The sequence below is a fragment of the Dermacentor andersoni genome, chromosome 4 (genome assembly GCF_023375885.2).
Source record: "Dermacentor andersoni chromosome 4, qqDerAnde1_hic_scaffold, whole genome shotgun sequence".
Classification (NCBI taxonomy): domain Eukaryota; kingdom Metazoa; phylum Arthropoda; class Arachnida; order Ixodida; family Ixodidae; genus Dermacentor; species Dermacentor andersoni.
Genome location: NC_092817.1, coordinates 218,070,444 through 218,091,472, shown reverse-complemented (window position 1 = coordinate 218,091,472; position 21,029 = coordinate 218,070,444). Strand labels below are relative to the sequence as shown.

The 21,029-nt window shown below is 49.0% G+C and overlaps 1 protein-coding gene across 1 annotated transcript in view; it reads left to right on the top strand.

The window, feature by feature from the left end:
• LOC126538447 (uncharacterized) overlaps positions 1 to 21,029 on the top strand; it is a 432,420-nt gene that overhangs the window by 362,257 nt on the left and 49,134 nt on the right. The window contains exon 5 of the mRNA XM_050185288.3: positions 6,170 to 6,478. Within this exon, the coding sequence (XP_050041245.2) occupies positions 6,170 to 6,478 (309 nt within the window). The remainder of the gene's footprint in view (positions 1 to 6,169; positions 6,479 to 21,029) is intronic.

Genomic DNA, 21,029 nt, shown 5'->3' with positions numbered 1-21,029 from the left:
GTGAATCGCTCGTTGCGCAGTCCTCAACGTCTTTCCAATCTTCTTTGACAACCTCCAAGTTTCGGCCCCATATGTTAGTAACGGTAGAAAGCAATGGTTAGCAGTAAGATTCATAGTCATGATTTAGTAATGCCTGCCGTAAGATCTCCAACTAATCTTTTTATTTTTGTAAATTTCCTTGATCAGAGGACCCTGCGAGTAATTAACCTCAATAAACGTATTTCTGCGCAGGTTGTAGAGGCTGACTGCCGACCATGACATTTCGTTCTCTCGCCAGGCTGTGGAACATTACTTTTCTCTTCTGCATACTAACCTTCAATCAGACTCTTACACTTTCTTCGCTAAGGTCCCCAAACGTTTGTTGCAAATAGTCTGCAGCGTTGCTGATTATGCCAATGTGATCTACAAACCGTAAGTTGCTGGGCTATTTACCGTTAGCCCTTACTCCTAACCATTCCCAGTCTAACCAGTTGCACACCTTTAAGTATTCAGTGATGGCATTGTAAAGATTTTACCATTGATCATGTGAAGCCTTTTGCAGATATCTGGCTATGCAAAGTTAGTGTCATACGTTCGAAATCAACATTCGTGGAAAACATTATTTTTGACCGCTGTTCCGAGTCACTGCGCTGCTGCCTAGATGCCACGATCTAATCATTCCAGCTACCTGACTCAAGCGCAGGTAGCGCGCGTTTCATGTATAGCCAATACCAAAACGGTAAACTGCCAGTGCTCATTTATCATACACTGTAAGCTCGTTCACTCACTCAAGTAAAATTAGGATGTAACATAGAAAGTCTTGGGTGTTCCAAAGGTGTTTTCTTATTGAACACCCTTTTCCGTTACAGGGTGTTGCGATGGTGTTTACAAGACTGAAAAGATAAATACACCCGCATTACACCCATAAAGGTGTGAATATTCTAAGAGTGTACGACTCCGCCCATTCGAAGTTAATAAAAGGGGGGATGGCTTCACTTTGCCTGAAGTCCGCCCTCGGTAAATCGTGCCCTCACAGGATGCAGTTGAGTTTCCAAAACCACTTGGCCAGGCTGTCTTCTGCTAGATTCCCTGATTCGATTGTGATGGCAGTCGCCGAAAGCCTACTACAAAATATGAAGAGTGTGGCTGTGAGAGCTGGGGAAGATGCCCCTCGAGAAGGGGTGGTGAGACCTGTGGTGGTGCGCTATGTGCACAAAATGGCCCACAATTTAAAGAAGGTTGCAAGCATACATGGGGTGCCGCTTGTGTTTTCAGACCCCAAAAAGCTCGGAAGCCTTTATTCTCGTATCGAAAGAATACGTGAAGTATGAAGATGGATGCGGCAGCAAGCATAGGCGACCGTTTATAAAGTGCGCCGAAGGTGTCGTGTACGATATCTCCCTCTCATGCGGCCGCTAGATAGGGCAAACTGGGCGCTGCGTTAACGACTGAATTAGGAAACATGAAAGAAACGTAGAGCAAGATAAAGAAGGGCCAAGCATACGCAAGCACATTAGGTCCTGCCCGTCACGCTCTTGTGAGCCATGTATTGCAGTGGCGCGGATTCTAGCCAATAGTAAAGATACAAAAGGTCGGGAAGTAATTGAGGCTTTCTTGAGGCAATGAGGCAATGGAAGCATGTGCTTCAGCCACCCATCCATATCTTTGTGTAAGGCTGGTACCGGTGCACTTACTGTGCGCGATGAACTCGTTCACAAAGGGCCGCCGGAACATGGCACACTCATTGTTGATAATTTATTGGCGATGCCAGCATGGCCCATGAGGTTCGTTGCCATATTTTCTTCTGTGCGTGCTTTAGCTTTGATTGACGCCGTGGCTCAACCTTTTCAAGGTCAGTGTGCTATGAAAGACATATTGGTACCTTTGGAAATTACGCGGATTGGGGAAGATGGAAATTGAAGACGATGAGCAAAACAAGAACAACATGAAACAGGGTCCAACCTTTCGACAAGTGGATTTGTCTTTTTCAAGGCAGATGAAAGCAGCAGACAATCTTTCGACAAGTGGACTTCGGAGTGGACTTTCGAGAACTGGCTTGTCTTTTCCAAGAAAAAAACAAAAAAAACAACCCCAGTTCTTGAAACGTTGGCTTCCGCTTCCATCTTGTCCTCGTTTTGCTCACCATATTGGTACCTTATCGTAGTGTGTCCGATAATAACCCAGCGACGTTTCTGATGGCACTTAATTTCTCATCAGCGCAGGCTATATTTCCTCGAGGTATGAAGCTCGCTGTGTTCCTTGACGCCACCGGAAAGTCTATCGCAGCCAGCAACAACGCAACAAGTTTGACTAGTTGCCAACGTAGTTGCTCCTTCAAGTCGTAGATGACCCAGCGGTCACAAAAGCGGCAAACATGAATCAGAGTACTGGAACAACCTGCTTCTTTGTTTGACTTCTGGTAAAAAGTCAGAAGCAACTATCCTTACGGTCTTCCCGAAACTGCCACAGGATTGATACAAGCTCTGCTCATTTGATCAAGCTTCACCGAATGTCGTCCTCAGAGCGCACAGTTATTGCTGAGCAAGTTTAGCCGCAGAAGGGCGTCGCTGAAGACTCGAGCAGCCCGTGAGCCGCAGCTGTGATCTTAGTAAAAAAGAACGCTAGATCATGGAGGTATTGGGTCTATTATAGACGATTAAACGCTATGACCGAAAAGGATATATATCTACGGCCTCCGACTATTATCATAGATTGCCGGAATTTTGCCTGTTACTTTTCGTCACTAGATCTACGATCAAGGTATTTGCAGATTCATATGCACCCGGCCAACAAGGAGAAGTCGGCATCTGTGACGCCCTATGGGCTGTGTCAATTTCATGCTATGCCGTTCGAGCTTTGCAACCCTCCCGCTACTCTAGAAAGATTTATGAACTGACTACTTCGCGACCAGCAATGGGAAGTGAGTTTGTGCTATCTAGATGACGTGATCATTTTTGGAACATACTTTCAACGAGCATAATGACCGTTTAAGCATCATTTTATACTGTGTCAAAAAGCAGCTGGCTTGGTTCTGAACACCAAGAAGTGTCCGTTTGGTGAATAAACGTTATTTCTTGTCCACCTAGTGGATCAAGATTGCGTCTGACTAGGCCCTCACAATATCGAGGCTATCGATGCTTTTAAGCCACCTCAGTCTCGAAAGAACTCCGCACCTTCTTGGGCTTATGTTCTTTTGGACCCTGTGCCCAGATTCGCCCACGTTGTGCATACATTCATTCGTCTCTAGCGAAAAGACACCCCATATGAAAGGACACCTTAATGCGACGCGCAACTTTCTGCTGACATTTCTGCATAAGTCACTTCCCCTATCCTTCGTCATTTCAATCCACCTGCTTCTACTGAAGTGCACATTGACGCAAGCGGATTAGGCATGGGAGTGGTTCTAGTCCAACACCATAATAACGAAGAGCATGTTCTTGTTTATGCGAGTCATTCTGTAAACGAGGCTGAACGCAATTCCACTGTCACGAAACAAGAATGCTTGGCGCCTGCTGTATTCGGCATACTGAAGCTTCACGGCTGCCTCTGCGGACGTCGGTTCACGATTGTCACCGACCACACTTCCTTCTGTTGACTCGTTACTTTCCGGCAACCATCTGGCCATCTCGCAGGATGGGCTTTACGGTTCCAAGGAAGTGATTTTATTGTTTCCTACAAGAATGGATGACATCATGTCGACGCTGATTGTCTTTCCTGTCTCCCTCTAGAAATGGCAGCCGATGATGTGGAGCGCACAGCATTGACGCCTGCTTCCCAGACGATTCCTGACGTTACTGTGTTCCAGCGAGATTCGCGATCTGACTTGTGTTTGGACACCCTGTTCGCTGATGCCCGCAGTCCCAAGGCCTGCGGTCGCTTTTGTCTGCCCGACAAACTATTGTATAAGATAGATTACTCAGCAAGGGGCGAGGGATAATTTCTCGTTGTTCACGAAAGTCTGATGGCCTGATGGCCTGATGTGACATAAAGGCGATCTGGGGTTCATTCGCACATTGCGTCAAATACAGGAACGTTTGTACTGACCTAAAATGCGTCATACTGCTAAATAATACGTGTCCAGCTGCGACCAATGCCAGCGTGACAAGCTACCCACAGGCGTTCCGTACGGCCTTCTCCACCATGTAGCGCAGCCTACTGCGCCTTTCGATCAAGTTGGCGTAGAAATGCTACGACGGTGTTCGCCCTCTTCGAAGAACCGCTGGGTCATCATCTGTATCGACCACCTTACTAGATACGCGGAAACCGCAGCCGTACCCTCCTCCAACGCTGCTTGCGTTGCTGTCTTCTTGTTCGGCTTTGTAGTTCTCCGGCATAGTCCACCTCGCGCAATCATCAGCGAACGCGTGGTCGCGAATTAATCGCCTATGCTATTGAGCTATCGCTTTGCCTCTGCACTTCGCAGTTTCGTCATTCAACAACGCAGACAAATGGCTTTTTTGAACGTACAAAGCGCATTTTGGCTAATACAGTGGCTATAAAAGCGGCATTCAATCACAAGGACTAGCATGATGTCTTACCATTTGCCACATATGCCTACAATACGGTGAAGCACGAAACCTGAGAACTACCTGATCTACTGAATGTGAATTGATGTGCTGCAGAGGTTAACACAGGCAGAAACTGACCAAAAGTAAGGAAAGGAACACGGACTTTTCGCTCCGTGCTCCTTCCTTGAGTTTTCGTCAGCGTGACATACATACATACATACATACATACATACATACATACATACATACATACATACATACATACATACATACATACATACATACATACATACATACATACATACATACATACATACATACATACATACGTACATAGCAAAGCTTTATGTGCTCTTAGCTTTAGCATTAAAATTCATGTGCACTTTTTATAAGATGAAAACGGCGCTTTTTGTGGGAGTTCGAGGTTGCCCTCGAAGAAGGGCATAAGCTTTTAAGAAGTGGCATATTGCCACAACGGAAGGCATGGTTCGATACATTTGTAACTGGATATCAATATTCAGTGCGCGTTAACCTTAACAAATTAAAAAAAATATTACACTTGGGAAGTCAGCCGTGAGAGATACAGGGTACATGAAAGAGGTTGTGTCCTCGTCAAAGACGTAACCCCACCGATGGAGGGGGGGGGGGGGGTAGAGGGGACCTGCACGTCGTCGCCGTGAAGGGGGGGGGGGGTAGGGCTACGCACCAAGCTACACGTTGATGGCTGTTTAACGTGGGTAACGCGCTTGTGCCTCCCGGAGTCACCTGACCGTCACTCATACGTCATTCCTTAGAGGAGAAAAGAAAAGCAAGGCAGTTCACCGCCTGGTTTCGGTTTCGGGCTCGCTCTTGCGAATTGTTAAGAGAATGATGCAGTCGGTAGTGATGCAGAGCAAAGAATGCAAAAGCGCTGTGAAGTTTTTTTTAATTAAACAGGTTCTTGCAAACTTGACAAAGTCTTGCTGATGCCTGTATGTCTGTCATCTAATGACATACATGTAATCGTACTAAGTGACCAGATTAAAACCGCGCTGCGCATAACAGCGCAGCGGATAATTAGGGCTGTCTAAGGTTTCGGGTCCGGGGGGAAGTGGTGGGGGGGGGGGGGGGCAAGAGCACCTTTGGCCCACCTGTGATTGAAGCGGCCATTGTCATCATCGCTAGGCTATTTTCATATCCACTGCAAGACGACGGCCTCTCCAAGCGATCTGATTATACCCTTATGTTGGGCCAGCTGATTCCAATTTGCGCCTGCAAAATTTCTAATTTCATCACCTCTCGCTTTGTATCCTTTGTGCAAATTTAATTGCCCACCGGTTATCTGTCCTACGCCTTCTATGGCCTGCCCAGGTCCACGTTTTCCTCTTATTGTCAACTGCAATATTGGCTATCCCCGTTTGCTCACTGATCCTCCCCGCTCTCTTCCCCTCTGAAATGCTGTACTGGCGCAAGGAAAACTAAGCGGAAAGAAGCGACAGAAAGAGCGCCAAAAAGAGCGCTACCCTTCCTGTCTCTTCACTATACACGTGTCATTTTCTCGGCCCATCGCTCTATGCGCGGATTTTAACTTGTGCCCTTCTGTTTGGTTCATGCGGTGACTCCTATTATTACAAATTAGAGTGGCCAAGCGTTCTCGTGCGATCCACTAGGAAAGACTGTAATGGTGTGACCAATGTTCGCAGGCCTCGAAGGAGGCGCGCCTTCGGCCCCGCAAGCTGGGCGGCACTTCGTCGTCGGCGGCGGCGCTGCAGTCGTCGTTCCGGAGCCCCGAGGCGAGCAGCAGCCGGCAGCTGTTTCCGCGGCGGACACAGTCACTTCCGGGATCGAAGACGAGCCGCTTCCGGGCCGTGAGCCGCGAGCCGCCCCAGTCGGACTTGGAGGAGAACAGCATCGCGGTCGCCAGTGGGCGCCACGCGCAGCAGCGGCACACGCCCCTGCTGGCGGCCGCCGGCACGCGGCTGCGATACGTGCCGGCCAGGAATACGCACACGGTACGTCTCGCGCTTGTGTATTCAAGTTTCTTTGCATCTTCGACTTTCGCCCTGCCGCTTTCTGCTGCTGCTGTCGCGCACAGCGCGTCAGGGGGTGGTTCAGAGCGTGTATATATATGACCGGCGCTAGTCAGAATGCCCTCTGGAGCTCCCTGACCGCGGCCACCTTAGCCACTTGAGAGCTCTATTATCCGTGAGACCGCTCAGAAGCATTGAAGAAACTGTAGTGCTTCCCTTTCTACTAACCTGCGAGGCCAGAGGGGACGCAGATAGAACTGTAGCGAGTAGAAGCAGGAGAGGGAGCAGAAGGGGGGAGGTGACGTGAGAAGGCGAGGGAACCCCACTGCTATACGACAGCGGTTGCGGGGAAACAGGCTAAGCGTAATTTCAAGGTACAGTGCAGTACGTTGGTGATATTTCTGAAAAATAAACGCCATGCAGATATGTCAAGCGCGCAACTTACGCAGGGTGTGCAGAAGCAGAGCCGCATTAATTAAAGCTCACAGCAGGGCTCAGGAGGCACTACGGAAGCGGTCGACCGTCAAATCAACGCTTCTATGCCCGCCTCGTTAGCTCTGCTGCTTTGGCATTGCTAAAGGTCGTGGATTCGATCCCAACCGCGGAAGCCGCATTTCGTCGGGGGCGAAATAGAAAACGCCCGTACATTTGGAATTTGGGACACGTTAAAGAACGAACGTCACCGTGTCAAAATTAATCCGGGGTTCGCCAGTATGGCTTGCCTCATAATCCGAGCGTGGTTTTTGCACGTACAGCCCCATAATCCAATTCAAGTTTATTACTTCTGCCACAATGTGATGTGCATTGTGAGGAAATCACAACGCTCAACCCTGTCAGATGTTATAAAATATGTCGTACAACAACGCCTCAAGCAAACACCTCTCCCTGTGTGTTCTGTGTACTACACAGAACACACAGTGGTCCACGTAAGGTAACGTTTAACATCAACTCACCACTCTCGTGTTAGCCTAAACATTGAAGAAATTATAGTTTAGCCGTCAATATCACCGCTAATTATCGTCAATCAAATCAAAGCATCCAGCACGGAAAGCTTCGCTTACATCGATTACTACAGTGCGTGAGGTCTGCGTAATTTCTTATTTATTTATTTGACCTCAAAGGCCCCATAAGGGATACTAGATGAGGGGTGGGTACAAGGGATATAACATAATTACAATAAAAATTGGTGTATACAGTTCAAAAGACTAAAAGTGAGTAAGTAAACGCAAGGGCGGATAAATAAATGCTCAAGAGCATGCTCTGCATAGAGAAACCTCTAAAGACGACCTTTTAGAGAGTTACGCCTGCTTTTTCGTATCGAGTATCTGGGTTTTACCTAGGCCTTCTCGTAGGCTGATTCCGAAGCAGTCTATAAATGGGCGCCGATCCCGAAGGTTGTGCAGTCCCCTACCCTCCGCTCCTTTTCACGTGCACAGCTAGGTTGTACTCGTTTTCATGCACCGCTTAGTCTATGGTTCCGCGTCAAGAATAGAGGGCGAGAGATTTTTAGTACAGGTATTCCATTTTCTCGATGTCTTCTATAAGTACAAATTGGCTGCGGCTTAGCTCAGCTAACCCTGGATAAGCAAAGCGAAAGCTTGGTTTAGCCTGGTCAAGTCTTGGTTTGACTTGGTTAACCTTTGACTTATCTGTAAGTATTATACTTAGGTTTACAATCACCGTTTAGCCAGGTGTGACGGCTGTGAGTAGGTCGGTGGCTAGACGTGGCTGTGATTAGGCTTGGGTAGAAACACATCGTTCGACGGTGCGACGCCTGCAGTGCCACAAGGAAAGCGCAAGTGCTAGACATGCAAAGAGACGCCGCGAACATGCGCGGCGTCGAAGCACAAACGGACAGGGCGCGAACGCGGTCGCTACATTGTTCACGAAAGTACGACGCCTGTTGCCTTCGGGACCCTCTCCAGTGAAGCAGTTCTCCGGGCGATCTCCGCGGGCTGGTCAGACGCCGCTTCGCCAGGACGGCTTAAAGCCTCCCGGGCAACTCTCAGAGAAGACGGCGCCGCCTCGCTTTCATCATGGCCAAGCCAGTGTTGCCAGGTCGGACGAGGCGGCGTAGCCCAAAGCTAGAGGAATTGTAGCCCAAATGTAGCCAAGCACAAATAAATTGCAGAAAATATTGTAACGAGATATAATCATTTTTATTTACAGTTTTATTTGTATATGTACTTTCGCATGCGACTACAGCCATCCATTTATGCATAACCCGTCGCAACAATATGCCCGTGATGCCGAGACGGTCAACCCTTGACATCAACAACAGCTGCATTACATGGCATTGCATCCTAGCCATTCCTCCTAAATGGAAGAATTAGAGGGCAGTAAATGGGATATAATAGGGCTCAGTGAAGTTAGGAGGCCAAAGGAAGCATATACAGTGCTAAAAAGCGGGCACGTCCTGTGCTACCGGGGCTTAGCGGAGAGACGAAAACTAGGAGTCGGATTCCTGATTAATAAGAATATAGCTGGTAACATACAGGAATTCTATAGCATTAACGAGAGGGTGGCAGGTCTTGTTGTGAAACTTAATAAGAGGTACAAAATGAAGGTTGTACAGGTCTACGCCCCTACATCCAGTCATGATGACCAGGAAGTCGAAAGCTTCTATGAAGACGTGGAATCGGCGATGGTTAAAGTCAAGACAAAATACAGCATACTGATGGGCGACTTCAATGCCAAGGTAGGCAAGAAGCAGGCTGGAGACAAGGCAGTAGGGGGATATGGCATAGGCACTAGAAATAGCAGGGAAGAGGTATTAGTAGAGTTTGCGCAACAGAATAATATGGGGATAGTGAATACCTTCTTCAGCAAGCGGGACAGTCGAAAGTGGACGTGGAGTAGCCCGAACGATGAGACTAGAAATGAAATAGACTTCATACTCTGCGCTAACCCTGGCAGTATACAAGATGTGGACGTGCTCAGCAAGGTGCCCTGCATTGACCATAGGATTGTAAGAACTCGAATTAGCCTAGACCTGAGGAGGGACCGGAAGAAACTGGTACATAAGAAGCCGATAAATGAGTTAGCGGTAAGAGGGAAAATAGAGGAATTCCAGATCAAGCTACAGAACAGGTATTCGGCTTTAACTCAGGAAGAGGATCATAGTGTTGAAGCAATGAATGACAATCTTGTGGGCATCATTAGGGAGTGTGCAATAGAAGTCGGCGGTAACTCCGCTAGACCGGATACCAGTAAGCTATCGCAGGAGACGAAAGATCTGATCAAGAAACGCGAATGTGTGAAAGCCTCTAACCCTAGAGCTAGAATAGAACTGGCAGAACTTTCCAAGTTAATCAACAAGCGCAAGACAGCTGACATAAGGAAGTGTAATATGGATAGAATTGAACATGCTCTCAGGAACGGAAGAAGCCTAAAAGCAGTGAAGAAGAAACTAGGAATTGGCAAGAATCAGGTGTATGCGTTACGAGACAAAGCCGGCAATATCATTACTAATATGGATGAGATAGTTCAAGTGGCTGAGGAGTTCTATAGAGATTTATACAGTAGCAGTGGCACCCACGACGATAATGGAAGAGAGAATAGTTTAGAGGAGTTCGAAATCCCACAGGTAACGCCGGAAGAAGTAAAGGAAGCCTTGGGAGCTATGCATAGAGGGAAAGCAGCTGGGGAGGATCACGTAACAGCAGATTTGTTGAAGGATGGTGGGCAGATTGTTTTAGAAAAACTAGCCACCCTGTATACGCAATGCCTCATGACTTCGAGCGTACCGGAATCTTGGAAAAACGCTAACATAATCCTAATCCATAAGAACGGGGACGCCAAAGACTTGAAAAATTATAGACCGATCAGCTTACTGACCGTTGCCTACAAAGTATTTACTAAGGTAATTGCAAATAGAGTCAGGAACACCTTAGACTTCCGTCAACCAAAGGACCAGGCAGGATTCCGTAAAGGCTACTCAACAATAGACCATATTCACACTATCGATCAGGTGATAGAAAAATGTGCGGAGCATAACCAACCTTTATATATAGCTTTCATTGATTACGAGAAAGCGTTTGATTCAGTCGAAACCTCAGCAGTCATGGAGGCATTGCGGAATCAGGGTGTAGACGAGCCGTATGTAAATATACTGAAAGATATCTATAGCGGCTCTACAGCTACCGTAGTCTTCCATAAAGAAAGCAACAACATCCCAATAAAGAAAGGCGTAAGGCAGGGAGATACGATCTCTTCAATGCTATTCACAGCGTGTTTACAGGAGGTATTCAGAGACATGGATTGGGAAGAATTGGGGATAAGAGTTAATGGAGAATAACTTAGTAACTTGCGATTCGCTGATGATATTTCCTTGCTCAGTAACTCAGGGGATCAACTGCAATGCATGCTCACTGACTTGGAGAGGCAAAGCCGATGGGCGGGTCTAAAAATTAATCTGCAGAAAACTAAAGTAATCTTTAACAGTCTCAGAAGAGAACAGCAGTTTACGATAGGTAGTGAGGCACTGGAAATGGTAAGGGAATACATTTACTTAGGACAGATAGTGACTGCGGATCCGGATCATGAGACTGAAATAATCAGAAGAATAAGAATGGGCTGGGGTGCGTTTGGTAGGCATTCTCAGATCATGAACAGCAGGTTACCACTATAGAAAAGTTTATAACAGCTGTGTCTTACCAGTACTCACGTACGGGGCAGAAACCTGGAGGCTTACGAAAAGGGTTCTACTTAAATCGAGGACGACGCAACGAGCTATGGAAAGAAGAATTATAGGTGTAACGTTAAGGGATAAGAAAAGAGCAGATTGGGTGAGGGAACAAACGCGGGTTAATGATATCTTAGTTGAAATCAAGAAAAAGAAATGGGCATGGGGAGGACACGTAATGAGGAGGGAAGATAACCGATGGTCATTAAGAGTTACGGAATGGATTCCAAGGGAAGGGAAGCGTAGCGCAAGGCGGCAGAAAGTTAGGTGGGCGGATGAGATTAAGAAGTTTGCAGGGACAACATGGCCACAATTAGTACATGACCGGGGTAGTTCGAGAAGTATGGGAGAGGCCTTTGCCCGGCAGTGGGCGTAACCAGGCTGATGATGACGATGATGATGACATCATAGCCACTGCAGCTACATGATGCTTGCACGAAGAACACTTTCTGGTTGGCCCAGGAAAATCCTAAGTTCCAGCGAATCGCTGCAGAGGTCGACAAAAATCGACGACGCCAAGAAAACAACCACCTCCACTCCGCAGGGCTGCCGTCGTGAGCTCACATTTCCCCGCTAGAGGCCCCGTAGCAAGCAAAAATTTTACCATCAATAAACTTTCTTTCAAGCCTATCACTGTTTTTATTATGTCAGAGATAGTACTCAATTATTATTTTCAGTATTGTCACGCTGCACGACACGACCGAAGGAAGAGAAAGTAGAGGTGTGGGCGAGGAGATGGTCGCTGGCTGTTGGCCTTGCGTAACTGTCCTGTGCCTTGCTCTACGCTGTCATCTTGTAAAGAAACCCGTCCCATCCATGACAATCTTGGTGGAGGTGCGGGGCAAATTACACTGGACGTCCGAGCTGTACTACCCCTTCGACGCAGCAAACAGTTGGTCGGGCTACCACCGGGAGACGCTGATATGAGTGATTCGGACGGGGGTGACGCTCGCGAGGAAACCGTGGAAGAAAGCATTAGCCCAAGGCAAGCTGGCGACAGAACACCGAGAAGCACGCACATCCTCAGGCAAAGCGAATGAGGACGTCGAAGACTGGTTGAACCAGAGGGTGAGCTGCCATAATGAATGAAGCGCGTCTGCGCAGCTTTCTAACGTCGTCTTTTCCTTGCCGGAACTGCCCGGATGTCGTTCGGTAATAACGAGGGCTAGCTTACAAATTGGGACAGCTTCGTCGAAGAGATAAGCATATGCTGCGGTGATTCGCTTTCCAAAAAGATTAGGGCTGAGCAGACGCCTTCGCGACGAGTGCAGTTACCGGGAGAGACGTGCAGTACCTACATATGAGGAAGTCCTGAAGCTTTGCGGAATTGCGAACACAGATATGTCGGACGAAGACAAGGTTGGACACCAACTAGTTGCCGCAGATGTATATAATTTTTTTATCTGTAAGGACGACCTCAGTACCCCTTCCGACTGAAGTACCCCCGTTGCTTAAGGTGTCCCTGTCGTACTTTCGAGGCTCTTAAAACGGCCACATTCTTCACAAGTTTTGTCGGCTGGACAACGTGACCAACGTAGCAGGTGTTGACGTATGTGCCCCTGAAGACCTTGTGACTTTAGTACAACGAGTAACAGAGGTGAGCTGGTACATTTTCAAGGTCCAGATGCCAATCGCATGTGCTACCGATGCTCCGTTGAAGAGCGCTACTGCGAGGCACTGGCAGCGTGGCCACGACCTACCTACATCGACCATCCCGATTTACGACAACACCCATGCCCACACCCTAGTCCAGCCACAGCCTGCGAATTTTGAACGTCGACACGGCGGACAGCCGCGACTTGCGTCTTCCGTCCACAACACGCCTTGGAGATATGTGTCCAACTTCAATGAAAATCGCAGGCCGTCTGTTTGCTCCAACTGCGGAGCTCAGGGACACATCGCGAGGTATTGCAGCCGTCGCCCACAGCGTGTTCCGCAAGATCGCGCATATTCACCCCACATGCAAGAAGCTGCATCTTGGCAACCATTTGTCCCTTTTCGTCAGCTACCCTCGAGAGTACATGCCAAGGAATGACTCCCCAGTATTTGACCGCAGCCTGACACGACCGCCGACCTGGACAAGTCGATGGTCACTTCTTCAAATGCATCCGCCTATCCTGATGTTAAAGAGCAAAGTGTTTGTTTGTGTCAATGGTGTAAATACTGTGGCTTTGGTAGATACCGGCGCTTCCGTGTCTGTGATGTGTCTTTCTTTCATGGATTGCCTAGGAACGAAATTGATGTTTTCTTGGCTCGGAAATACCACGTTTCGCGGAGTCGGCGGTGAGCTGTTACGTCCTGTGGGAGTGTGTTCCGTTGTCGTAACCATTGGTGGAACGGCACTTCGAAAGGAAGTTACTGTACTTGCACGGGCCACGCATGACATAATTCTTGGTGTTTTACGGGAGTGTGAAGAAACATTAGACTGCAGGTCTGGTGAAATTTCACTTAGCAGCGATGTCAGACCACCAACATTTGACGACGTTCCATTCAATTGTGAAGAAATATTTTCTGTGTCCACTGATGTACGTGTGCCTGCGCAGATATGCAGTGTTCATCCCAGTGACCTTGTCGCGTGCCCGTGTTGGCTTTTGCTGTGGATTAATTGAGCCCGAATACGTCAACACTCTAAAGAAGAATGTACTTGTCCTTCGCTCACTTATGGAATTTGTAGAAAGTGGTGCTCACGTGTGTACGGTGATTGGGGGGTGTCTTCCGAATCAGTTATTTTTCCTGCAGGACTGAAAGTAGCACGCTTCGAGGAAGATAGTGTTGTGAGCAGTCGCGCAGCTGCTACTTCCACGAATGCAAGCACATCGCTCAGCGACTACTCTTCAAAATTTAGGAGCATGAATAATGATTCGCTTCCCTCTTCCCACCAACAAACGGTCCAAGCGCTAGTTGCCATCTATGCTTCAGTGTTTGACATTGTACAAGAGCGTCTACGCTCACCACCACACTCCCGCGTATACCGCCGCATCAATACTGGAACAGCGTCGCCAATACGACAGAAGCCGTACCGCGTTTCGTCAGCCGAGCGCAAAGTGATCGCCGAACAAGTTACAGACATGCTACAGAAAGGCGTCATCCAGTAGTCCAACAGTCCGCGGGAAACTGCAGTCATATTGGTCAAGAAGAGAGATGACTCATGGCGATTCTGCGTCGACTACAGGTGCCTAAACGCAGTGACAATGTGCATCCTCTCCCGCTTATAGATGACGCCGTTGACTGTTTACATTCTGCCTCGTACTTCTCCTAGGCTACTGGCAGATACCTGTGCACCCCCCAGACAAGGAGAAGACTGCCTTCATAACGCCGGATGGACTCTTTGAGTTTAACGTAATGCCTTTTGGTTTGTGTAATGCTCCGGCAACATTCGAACGATTTAGGGACACGATTTTGCGCGGACTTCGATTAGAAGTATGTACGTGCTACACGGACGACGTTGTCATTTACGGCAAGACATTGCACGAGCACAACCAATGACTGGAAGTTGTCCTTGACTGCATGCGGCAAGCTGAAATGATATTAAACTCCAGTAAGTCCCACTTTGTAGGGCATCATACACTTGTTTTAGGTTTCCTCGTCGACAAAGAAGGCATCCGCCCAGACCCGCAGAAGCTTGCAGCCGTTCGTGACTTCCACCAGCCGAAGACGGCGACAGACCTCCGCAGTTTCCTGGGATTATCTTCGTACATTCGCCGTTTTATTAAGGACTTTGCATGCCTAGCTCAGCCGCTCACGGCACTCCTTCACAGGGACACATCGTTTACATGGACTACTGAGTGTTGGTCTGCATTCCGTCAACTAAAATTTCTGCTCACCTCAGCTCCAATTTGGCGCCACTTTGATCCTGAGGCCCAAGCTGAGCTTCACATCGATGCTAGTGGGCTGGGCGTTGGAGCAGTACTCGTACAGATACATGGCGTACGCCAACAAGTCACCGCCTACGCAAGCCGTCCTCTTAGCAAGGCTGAGCAATTATACCGTAACCGAATTGGACTGCCTAGCGGTAGCCTTCGCCACCCGCAAGTTTCGGCCATACTTGTATGGCCGCTACTTCACCATAGTGAGAGACCACCATTCTTGTTGTTGGTTGGTTGAACTACGCGATCTATCTAGCCGATTAGCTCAGTGGCCATTACGGCTTCAAGAATACGACTTTTACATCACATACAAAAGTGATCGCTGTCACACACCGTCAGCAGCTTGCGAGATATGGACGATGACGTAGATGACTACCTCCTTACCAGCTCTCAACAGCTTCCTTATGCGACCGCCTTCAAGCGTGAGTAAAAGCATGACCCTTCCCTTAGACCCATTCTTGACACCGCTCGGTCATCAGCACGGGGCTCAGCTTTCATTAGCATTGAAGGTTTATTGTATCAGACGAATTATTCTGTTGACTTTTCCTCGTGGTTCCGCAAACATTGAGATCTATGATCCTTCCGGCCATGCACGATGACATCACGTCAGCCCACCTTGGCTTTGCTCGGACGCTCCACGGACTTCGCCAACGTTTCAATTGGCCCAAGCTCTGGAAGACGGCGAAGCAGCACGTTTCCAGCTGTGCTATTTGCCAACGACATAAGCAGTTAACGAAGTCTTCTGCGGATGCCCTGCAGCCAGTTAAGCCGCCGATCTTGCCATTTGAAAAAATTGGTGTCGACTTGCTGGGCCCCTTCCTCAAGTATATTACCGGATGTCCCTGGATTATTGTGCGCGTGGACAATTTGACCCGGTACACTCAGACAGTGGCGCTTGCTTCGGCTGCAACAGCTGACGTTTCATCTTTTTTGCTGTACCAACTCTGTTTTTAGGTGTCGTGAAAGCAAAATATTGTTCAAATCACCCGCCTAGGGTTGCTTAGGGTAGTTCTATGCGCTCTCACTGCTTATTTTTGAACCACGTGTCAGCTACAGTTTTCCCTTTCTGCGCTTGCATTCTATTCTTTGACCGTACATCTGAAAGTGTTCAATCTGGCCAGAAATTCGTCATCTGGCTCAAAGTTGTCGCAGCATCCTTACTTGTGAGATCATTATTTAAGGAAATTTCAGTAAAAAAATACAAAGACAAGAGGAGAGGTTCACACCACGACGACAATAAAGCTCAGTTGAAAACCAGTCGTTGTGGTGTCTACCTCTCATCTTGTCCTTTGTGTTTTTTAACGGGTTTTTTCCTTAAAGTATGTGCCAACTGGCCCGGGTTTGAACACTTCTGCTCGCGAGATCATTTCTAAAGTTTGTGTTGCCAGTTTATTTCTGTGATCGGCTTTAGCCACGGAGACGAGGCAGCGACCCTGCTACAGCAGCGTGTGACGCAGGCAAGCGCAAGGAGTGCAAAAAATTTGCAGATCGCTTAAGCTTCGCCTTTAAGAGTGCAACGCGATAGCATTCAAAGATCCCTGTCTGTTCGTCACGCTTCCCGGCAACCGCAGCTTTCTTGCAGATGCGCGGAGGCGCACGCCACGGTCTTGTTGCAAGGAACCGAGCGTGCCGCGCAGCTCGGAAAAGAAGCTTGTGTTGGAGTTTCCGCGTAACAGAACTCGAGTGTTCTAGTTGAGCGTCATGACGGCACTCTCAATTGCAGCGGCCAGCGATTTTCATATTTATTTATACGTTTAGCGTAGGGGAGTGGACCTTTCGTAGTTGCAGCGCCCTATGGCCAAATTCAGCGTAATAAAAGCAAATAAGAACACCCATTGAACACTTTTATAGAGTAAAAGGTTTATATATATATATATATATATATATATATATATATATACACATATATATTGTGACGAAGAAGATCGGCAGGCTGAAAAGCCCTGTTGCCATCGCGTGGCTCGTACTCAGTTCGTTCGCTGGCTGCGCCCTACCTGCTGGTGCTGACTTTGTCGCTGCTGCTCGACGAGCCAAATAACCTCTCCCTTACAATTGGTGGAGGCGGTGGGTACAACCGGAATTCTGGAACTTCGTAATCGGACACTGCAGCCCGTCTTGATTATGCCGGAAGAAGGAGCACCACAACAACAACCCGCTGCCCTGGTGACTACCGTGGTCTGCCCCGGCCCGCTCAGTCAACGCGGCCCACCCATCTTCAGCGGTACCGAAGACCATGACGTAGAAGACTGGCTCGCTGACTACGACCGGGTGAGCATCCACAACCACTGGGACGACACCAAAAAACTGAATTATGTGTCGTTTTATTTGAGCGGTGTCGCCAGCGTGTGGCACTGCCACCACGAACGTGATCTGGAGATGTGAACGGCCTTCAAGACTAACGTGACAGAGGGATTTGGGCGCCCCGCGGTTCGCAAGCTTCGCGCCGAGCAACGTTTGCGTGGCCGTGCGCAATAGTGCGGGGAGACGTTTACCAGTTTTATAGAAGATGTTGTCAACCTCTGTAACCGCGTTGACGTTGCAATGGCTGATGCCGAGAAGATCCGCCATATCTTAAAAGGCATTGAAGACGACGCCTTCCAGATGCTGTTGGCGAAAAATCCGTCGACAGTCTTTGAACTCGTCAGTCTCTGTCAAAGCTTCGACGAACTGCGCAAGCAACGCGTAGCCGCTCGCCAATCTACACCTCAGGCCACTTCAAGGTCGAGCTTGGCTGTTGCCCCGGATAACACTTCGCTGCTGCTGCAGATCAAGGAGTTCGTCCCTGATTCCACTTACACACGGCCAGTCGAGTACTCCATTGGCGCCCGCTCTCCAATCTGCCATCAAGGAGCAGGTAGCCGACCACATTTCATCTTCTCTCCCGCAGGCATCGACGCCGCTCCCCTGACGTACGTGGAAGTCGCGACGAGGCCTGCGCCACAGGCCTACGGCCCCCTTCGCCCACCTTCGCACCCACCCGTATCCCCTCCACTCCGGCCACTGGTGCACTATGCACGGCCTCAAGACCATTGGCGCACGGAAGACAATCGTCCGATTTCTATTTATTGTGGACGTGCTCGACACGTCGCACGTCACTGTCGCCTGCTTACACCGAACGTCCCCAACAATGTGCGTCCATATGCGCCACGTTTCCAACAACGCCGCAACTATTCAGACACTTTGAATCTCCTTCTGCCGTCGGGACCGCATTTTCTGCCGCTCGCCGTTCCTATCCTCGCCGCCGCTCCCTTTCCCCCATGCACCCGCGGCGGAGCACTCTGCGCCAGGAAGACTAAAAATCGCAGTTCAGAAGGCGAGAACTGCGGTGTCAGCGAAATATATAAGGCCTCACACTTCCTCGAAGAACGTTATTGAAGTCGCAATAGTAGGAACGTTGACGCTAGCACTTGTCGACACCGGCGCTGCACTTTCAGCGATAGATGCCCGTAAAGTGACGACGCGGCTTTCCGGACTGTCGCTTCGGACTGCTAACGCGCAGCACGTCGAGCCATCCGGCGCCTGCAACGCTCGTCCTTTATATCATAGAATTCATCGTGTTCCCATCATGTTCACACGACGTCATATTAGGTTGGGACTTTCTCTCCACAGATCATGCGATCATTGACTGCGCCCGCGCTGAAATCGAGCTGTTTGAGTTGTCGACCGATATTATCACTGACCACAAGGACCGTTGTCGCGAAATCGCTGTTTCAGAAGACACCGTTAAACCTGCCTGGTCTTCCAATCTTGTCAGTATCTCTTGCGACTCTGTAGATGACGGCACAGTTCCCTTCGCTCCGTCTGAACTATTAGTTCGACGCCGTTCGGTTCGGCGAGAGACGCCAGTTTAAAACTGGCGCCTCTCTCATGTGCGTGTCAAACCCATCGGCTGAACCAATTACTTTACGCTGCCGTGAAAGCCTTGGCAGAGCAGAGCCACTGACCTCATCTTAGTATTTGACACGATGGACGACTCTACTTATCTTGCCGCTCTCGAGGCGTTCTTTTACGCCAGCTCTTGCCAGTGACTTAATGACGACGCAGCGCGACGAACTTCGCTTGCTCCAAAGCTTCTCTTCCTCTTTTGACTGCCAAGCAACATAACTCGGCCGCACAACGACTGTTTCGCACACTATCGACACTGGTAGCCATGCATCAATTCGACAGCCTCCCTACCGAGTATCGTCGACTGAAAGGCGCGTTATCAATGACCAGGTGAACGATATGCTCAATCGCGGAGTCATCCAGCCTTCTAGTAGTCCCTGGGCATCACCAGTCGTCCTAGTTAAAACAAAGACGCCACCATACGATTTTGCGTCGATTATCGAAGGCTTAACAAGATTACCCGAAAAGATGTATAGCCGTTGCCACGTATTGACGAGGCACTTGACTGTTTGCAAGGAGCGGAGTTTTTTTCCTCCTTAGATCTCCGCTCTGGCTACTGGCAGGTGCCAATGGCTGACGCTGACTGTTCTAAAACCGCGTTTGTAACACCAGATGGCTTGTATGAATTCACTGTAATGCCGTTCGGTCTGTGCAACGCGCCCGCCACCTTCGAACGCATGATGGACGGCATCCTACGCGGCCTGAAGTGGCACACTTGTCTCTGCTACGTCGACGACGTTGTCGTCTTTTCCCCTGACTTTCTGACCCATCTTCGGCATTTACATCAAGTTTTGACCTGTCTCCGGCATGCTGGTCTCCAGCTTAACCTAAAGAAGTGCCGATTTGCAGCTCCAAAACTGACTACATTAGGCCACGTTGTCTCCAAAGAAGACATTCTTCCTGATCCTGCTAAACTTCGCGCCGTATCCGAATTTCCGAAGCCCACTAACTTGAAAGCACTACGCAGCTTCATTGGCCTATTCTTCTATTTTCGACGTTTCGTTCGGAATTTCGCTACTGCATGTGATCGCACCACTCAACCGACTTCTCCAAGGCGAAAATACACTTTCTGCTTGGTCGGAAAACTCAGCTGATGCCTTTACGACTTTTCGTCGCCTACTCACGTCTCCACCAATCTTGCGCCATTTTGATCCAAGCGCACCTACAGAACATTACACTGACGCCAGTGGTGTCGGCCTTGGTGCTGCGCTCGCACAACGCAAGAACACTAATGCCGAATACGTGGTCGCTTATGTCAGTCGTGCCCTTACGAAACCTGACGGCAATTACTCAGTAACAGAAAAAGTGTGCCTGGCTATCGTATGGGCTCGTCAAAAATTTCTCCCATATCTCTATGGTCGACGCTTTGACGTGGTGACGGATCATCACGCCATTTGCTGGTTGTCTAACCTCAAAGACCCGTTGGGCCGCCTCGCTCGGTGGGCCCTCCGAATCCTGGAACATGATATCCGTGTCGTCTATCGCTCTGGATACAAACACTCTGACGCCGATGCCCTCTCGCGCTTCCCAGTTACCTCAGACAGCAGTAATTCTACCTACAGACATGACATCTCACCACTTGACATCCTGGACATGGCCTCAGAGCAATGAAAAGACCGATGGACCGTCATGCTATTCGATTTTTTCGCCAAACCCTCCAGCAGCTTCGGCACCTCGAGAGTTACGTCGACAGGCGCAGAATTTCACAATCCGCGACGGACTTTTATACCGCCGCAACTACAATAATGACGACCTCAAATTGCTCTTAGTAGTGCCCCGCCACCTTCGACAAGATTTATGCTCCGTTTTGAACTCAGACCCGCAGTGTGGTCACGGTGGAGTGTCAAAAACCTACACACGGCTTCGCCTACGATATTATTGACTAGGGATGTACACCTTCGTCCACAAATACGTACTCTCCTGCATTGCCTGCCAGCGACGCAAATTTGTCCCGCTCCTCTCCACAGCACCTCTCCAGCAACTTCGCTGCTCAGCTCAGCCATTTGACCTTGCCGGCATTGATATATACGGGCCTCTTCCATTTACTGGCGCTGGCAACCGATGGATTGTTGTCGCCATATTTCATCTGACACGGTAT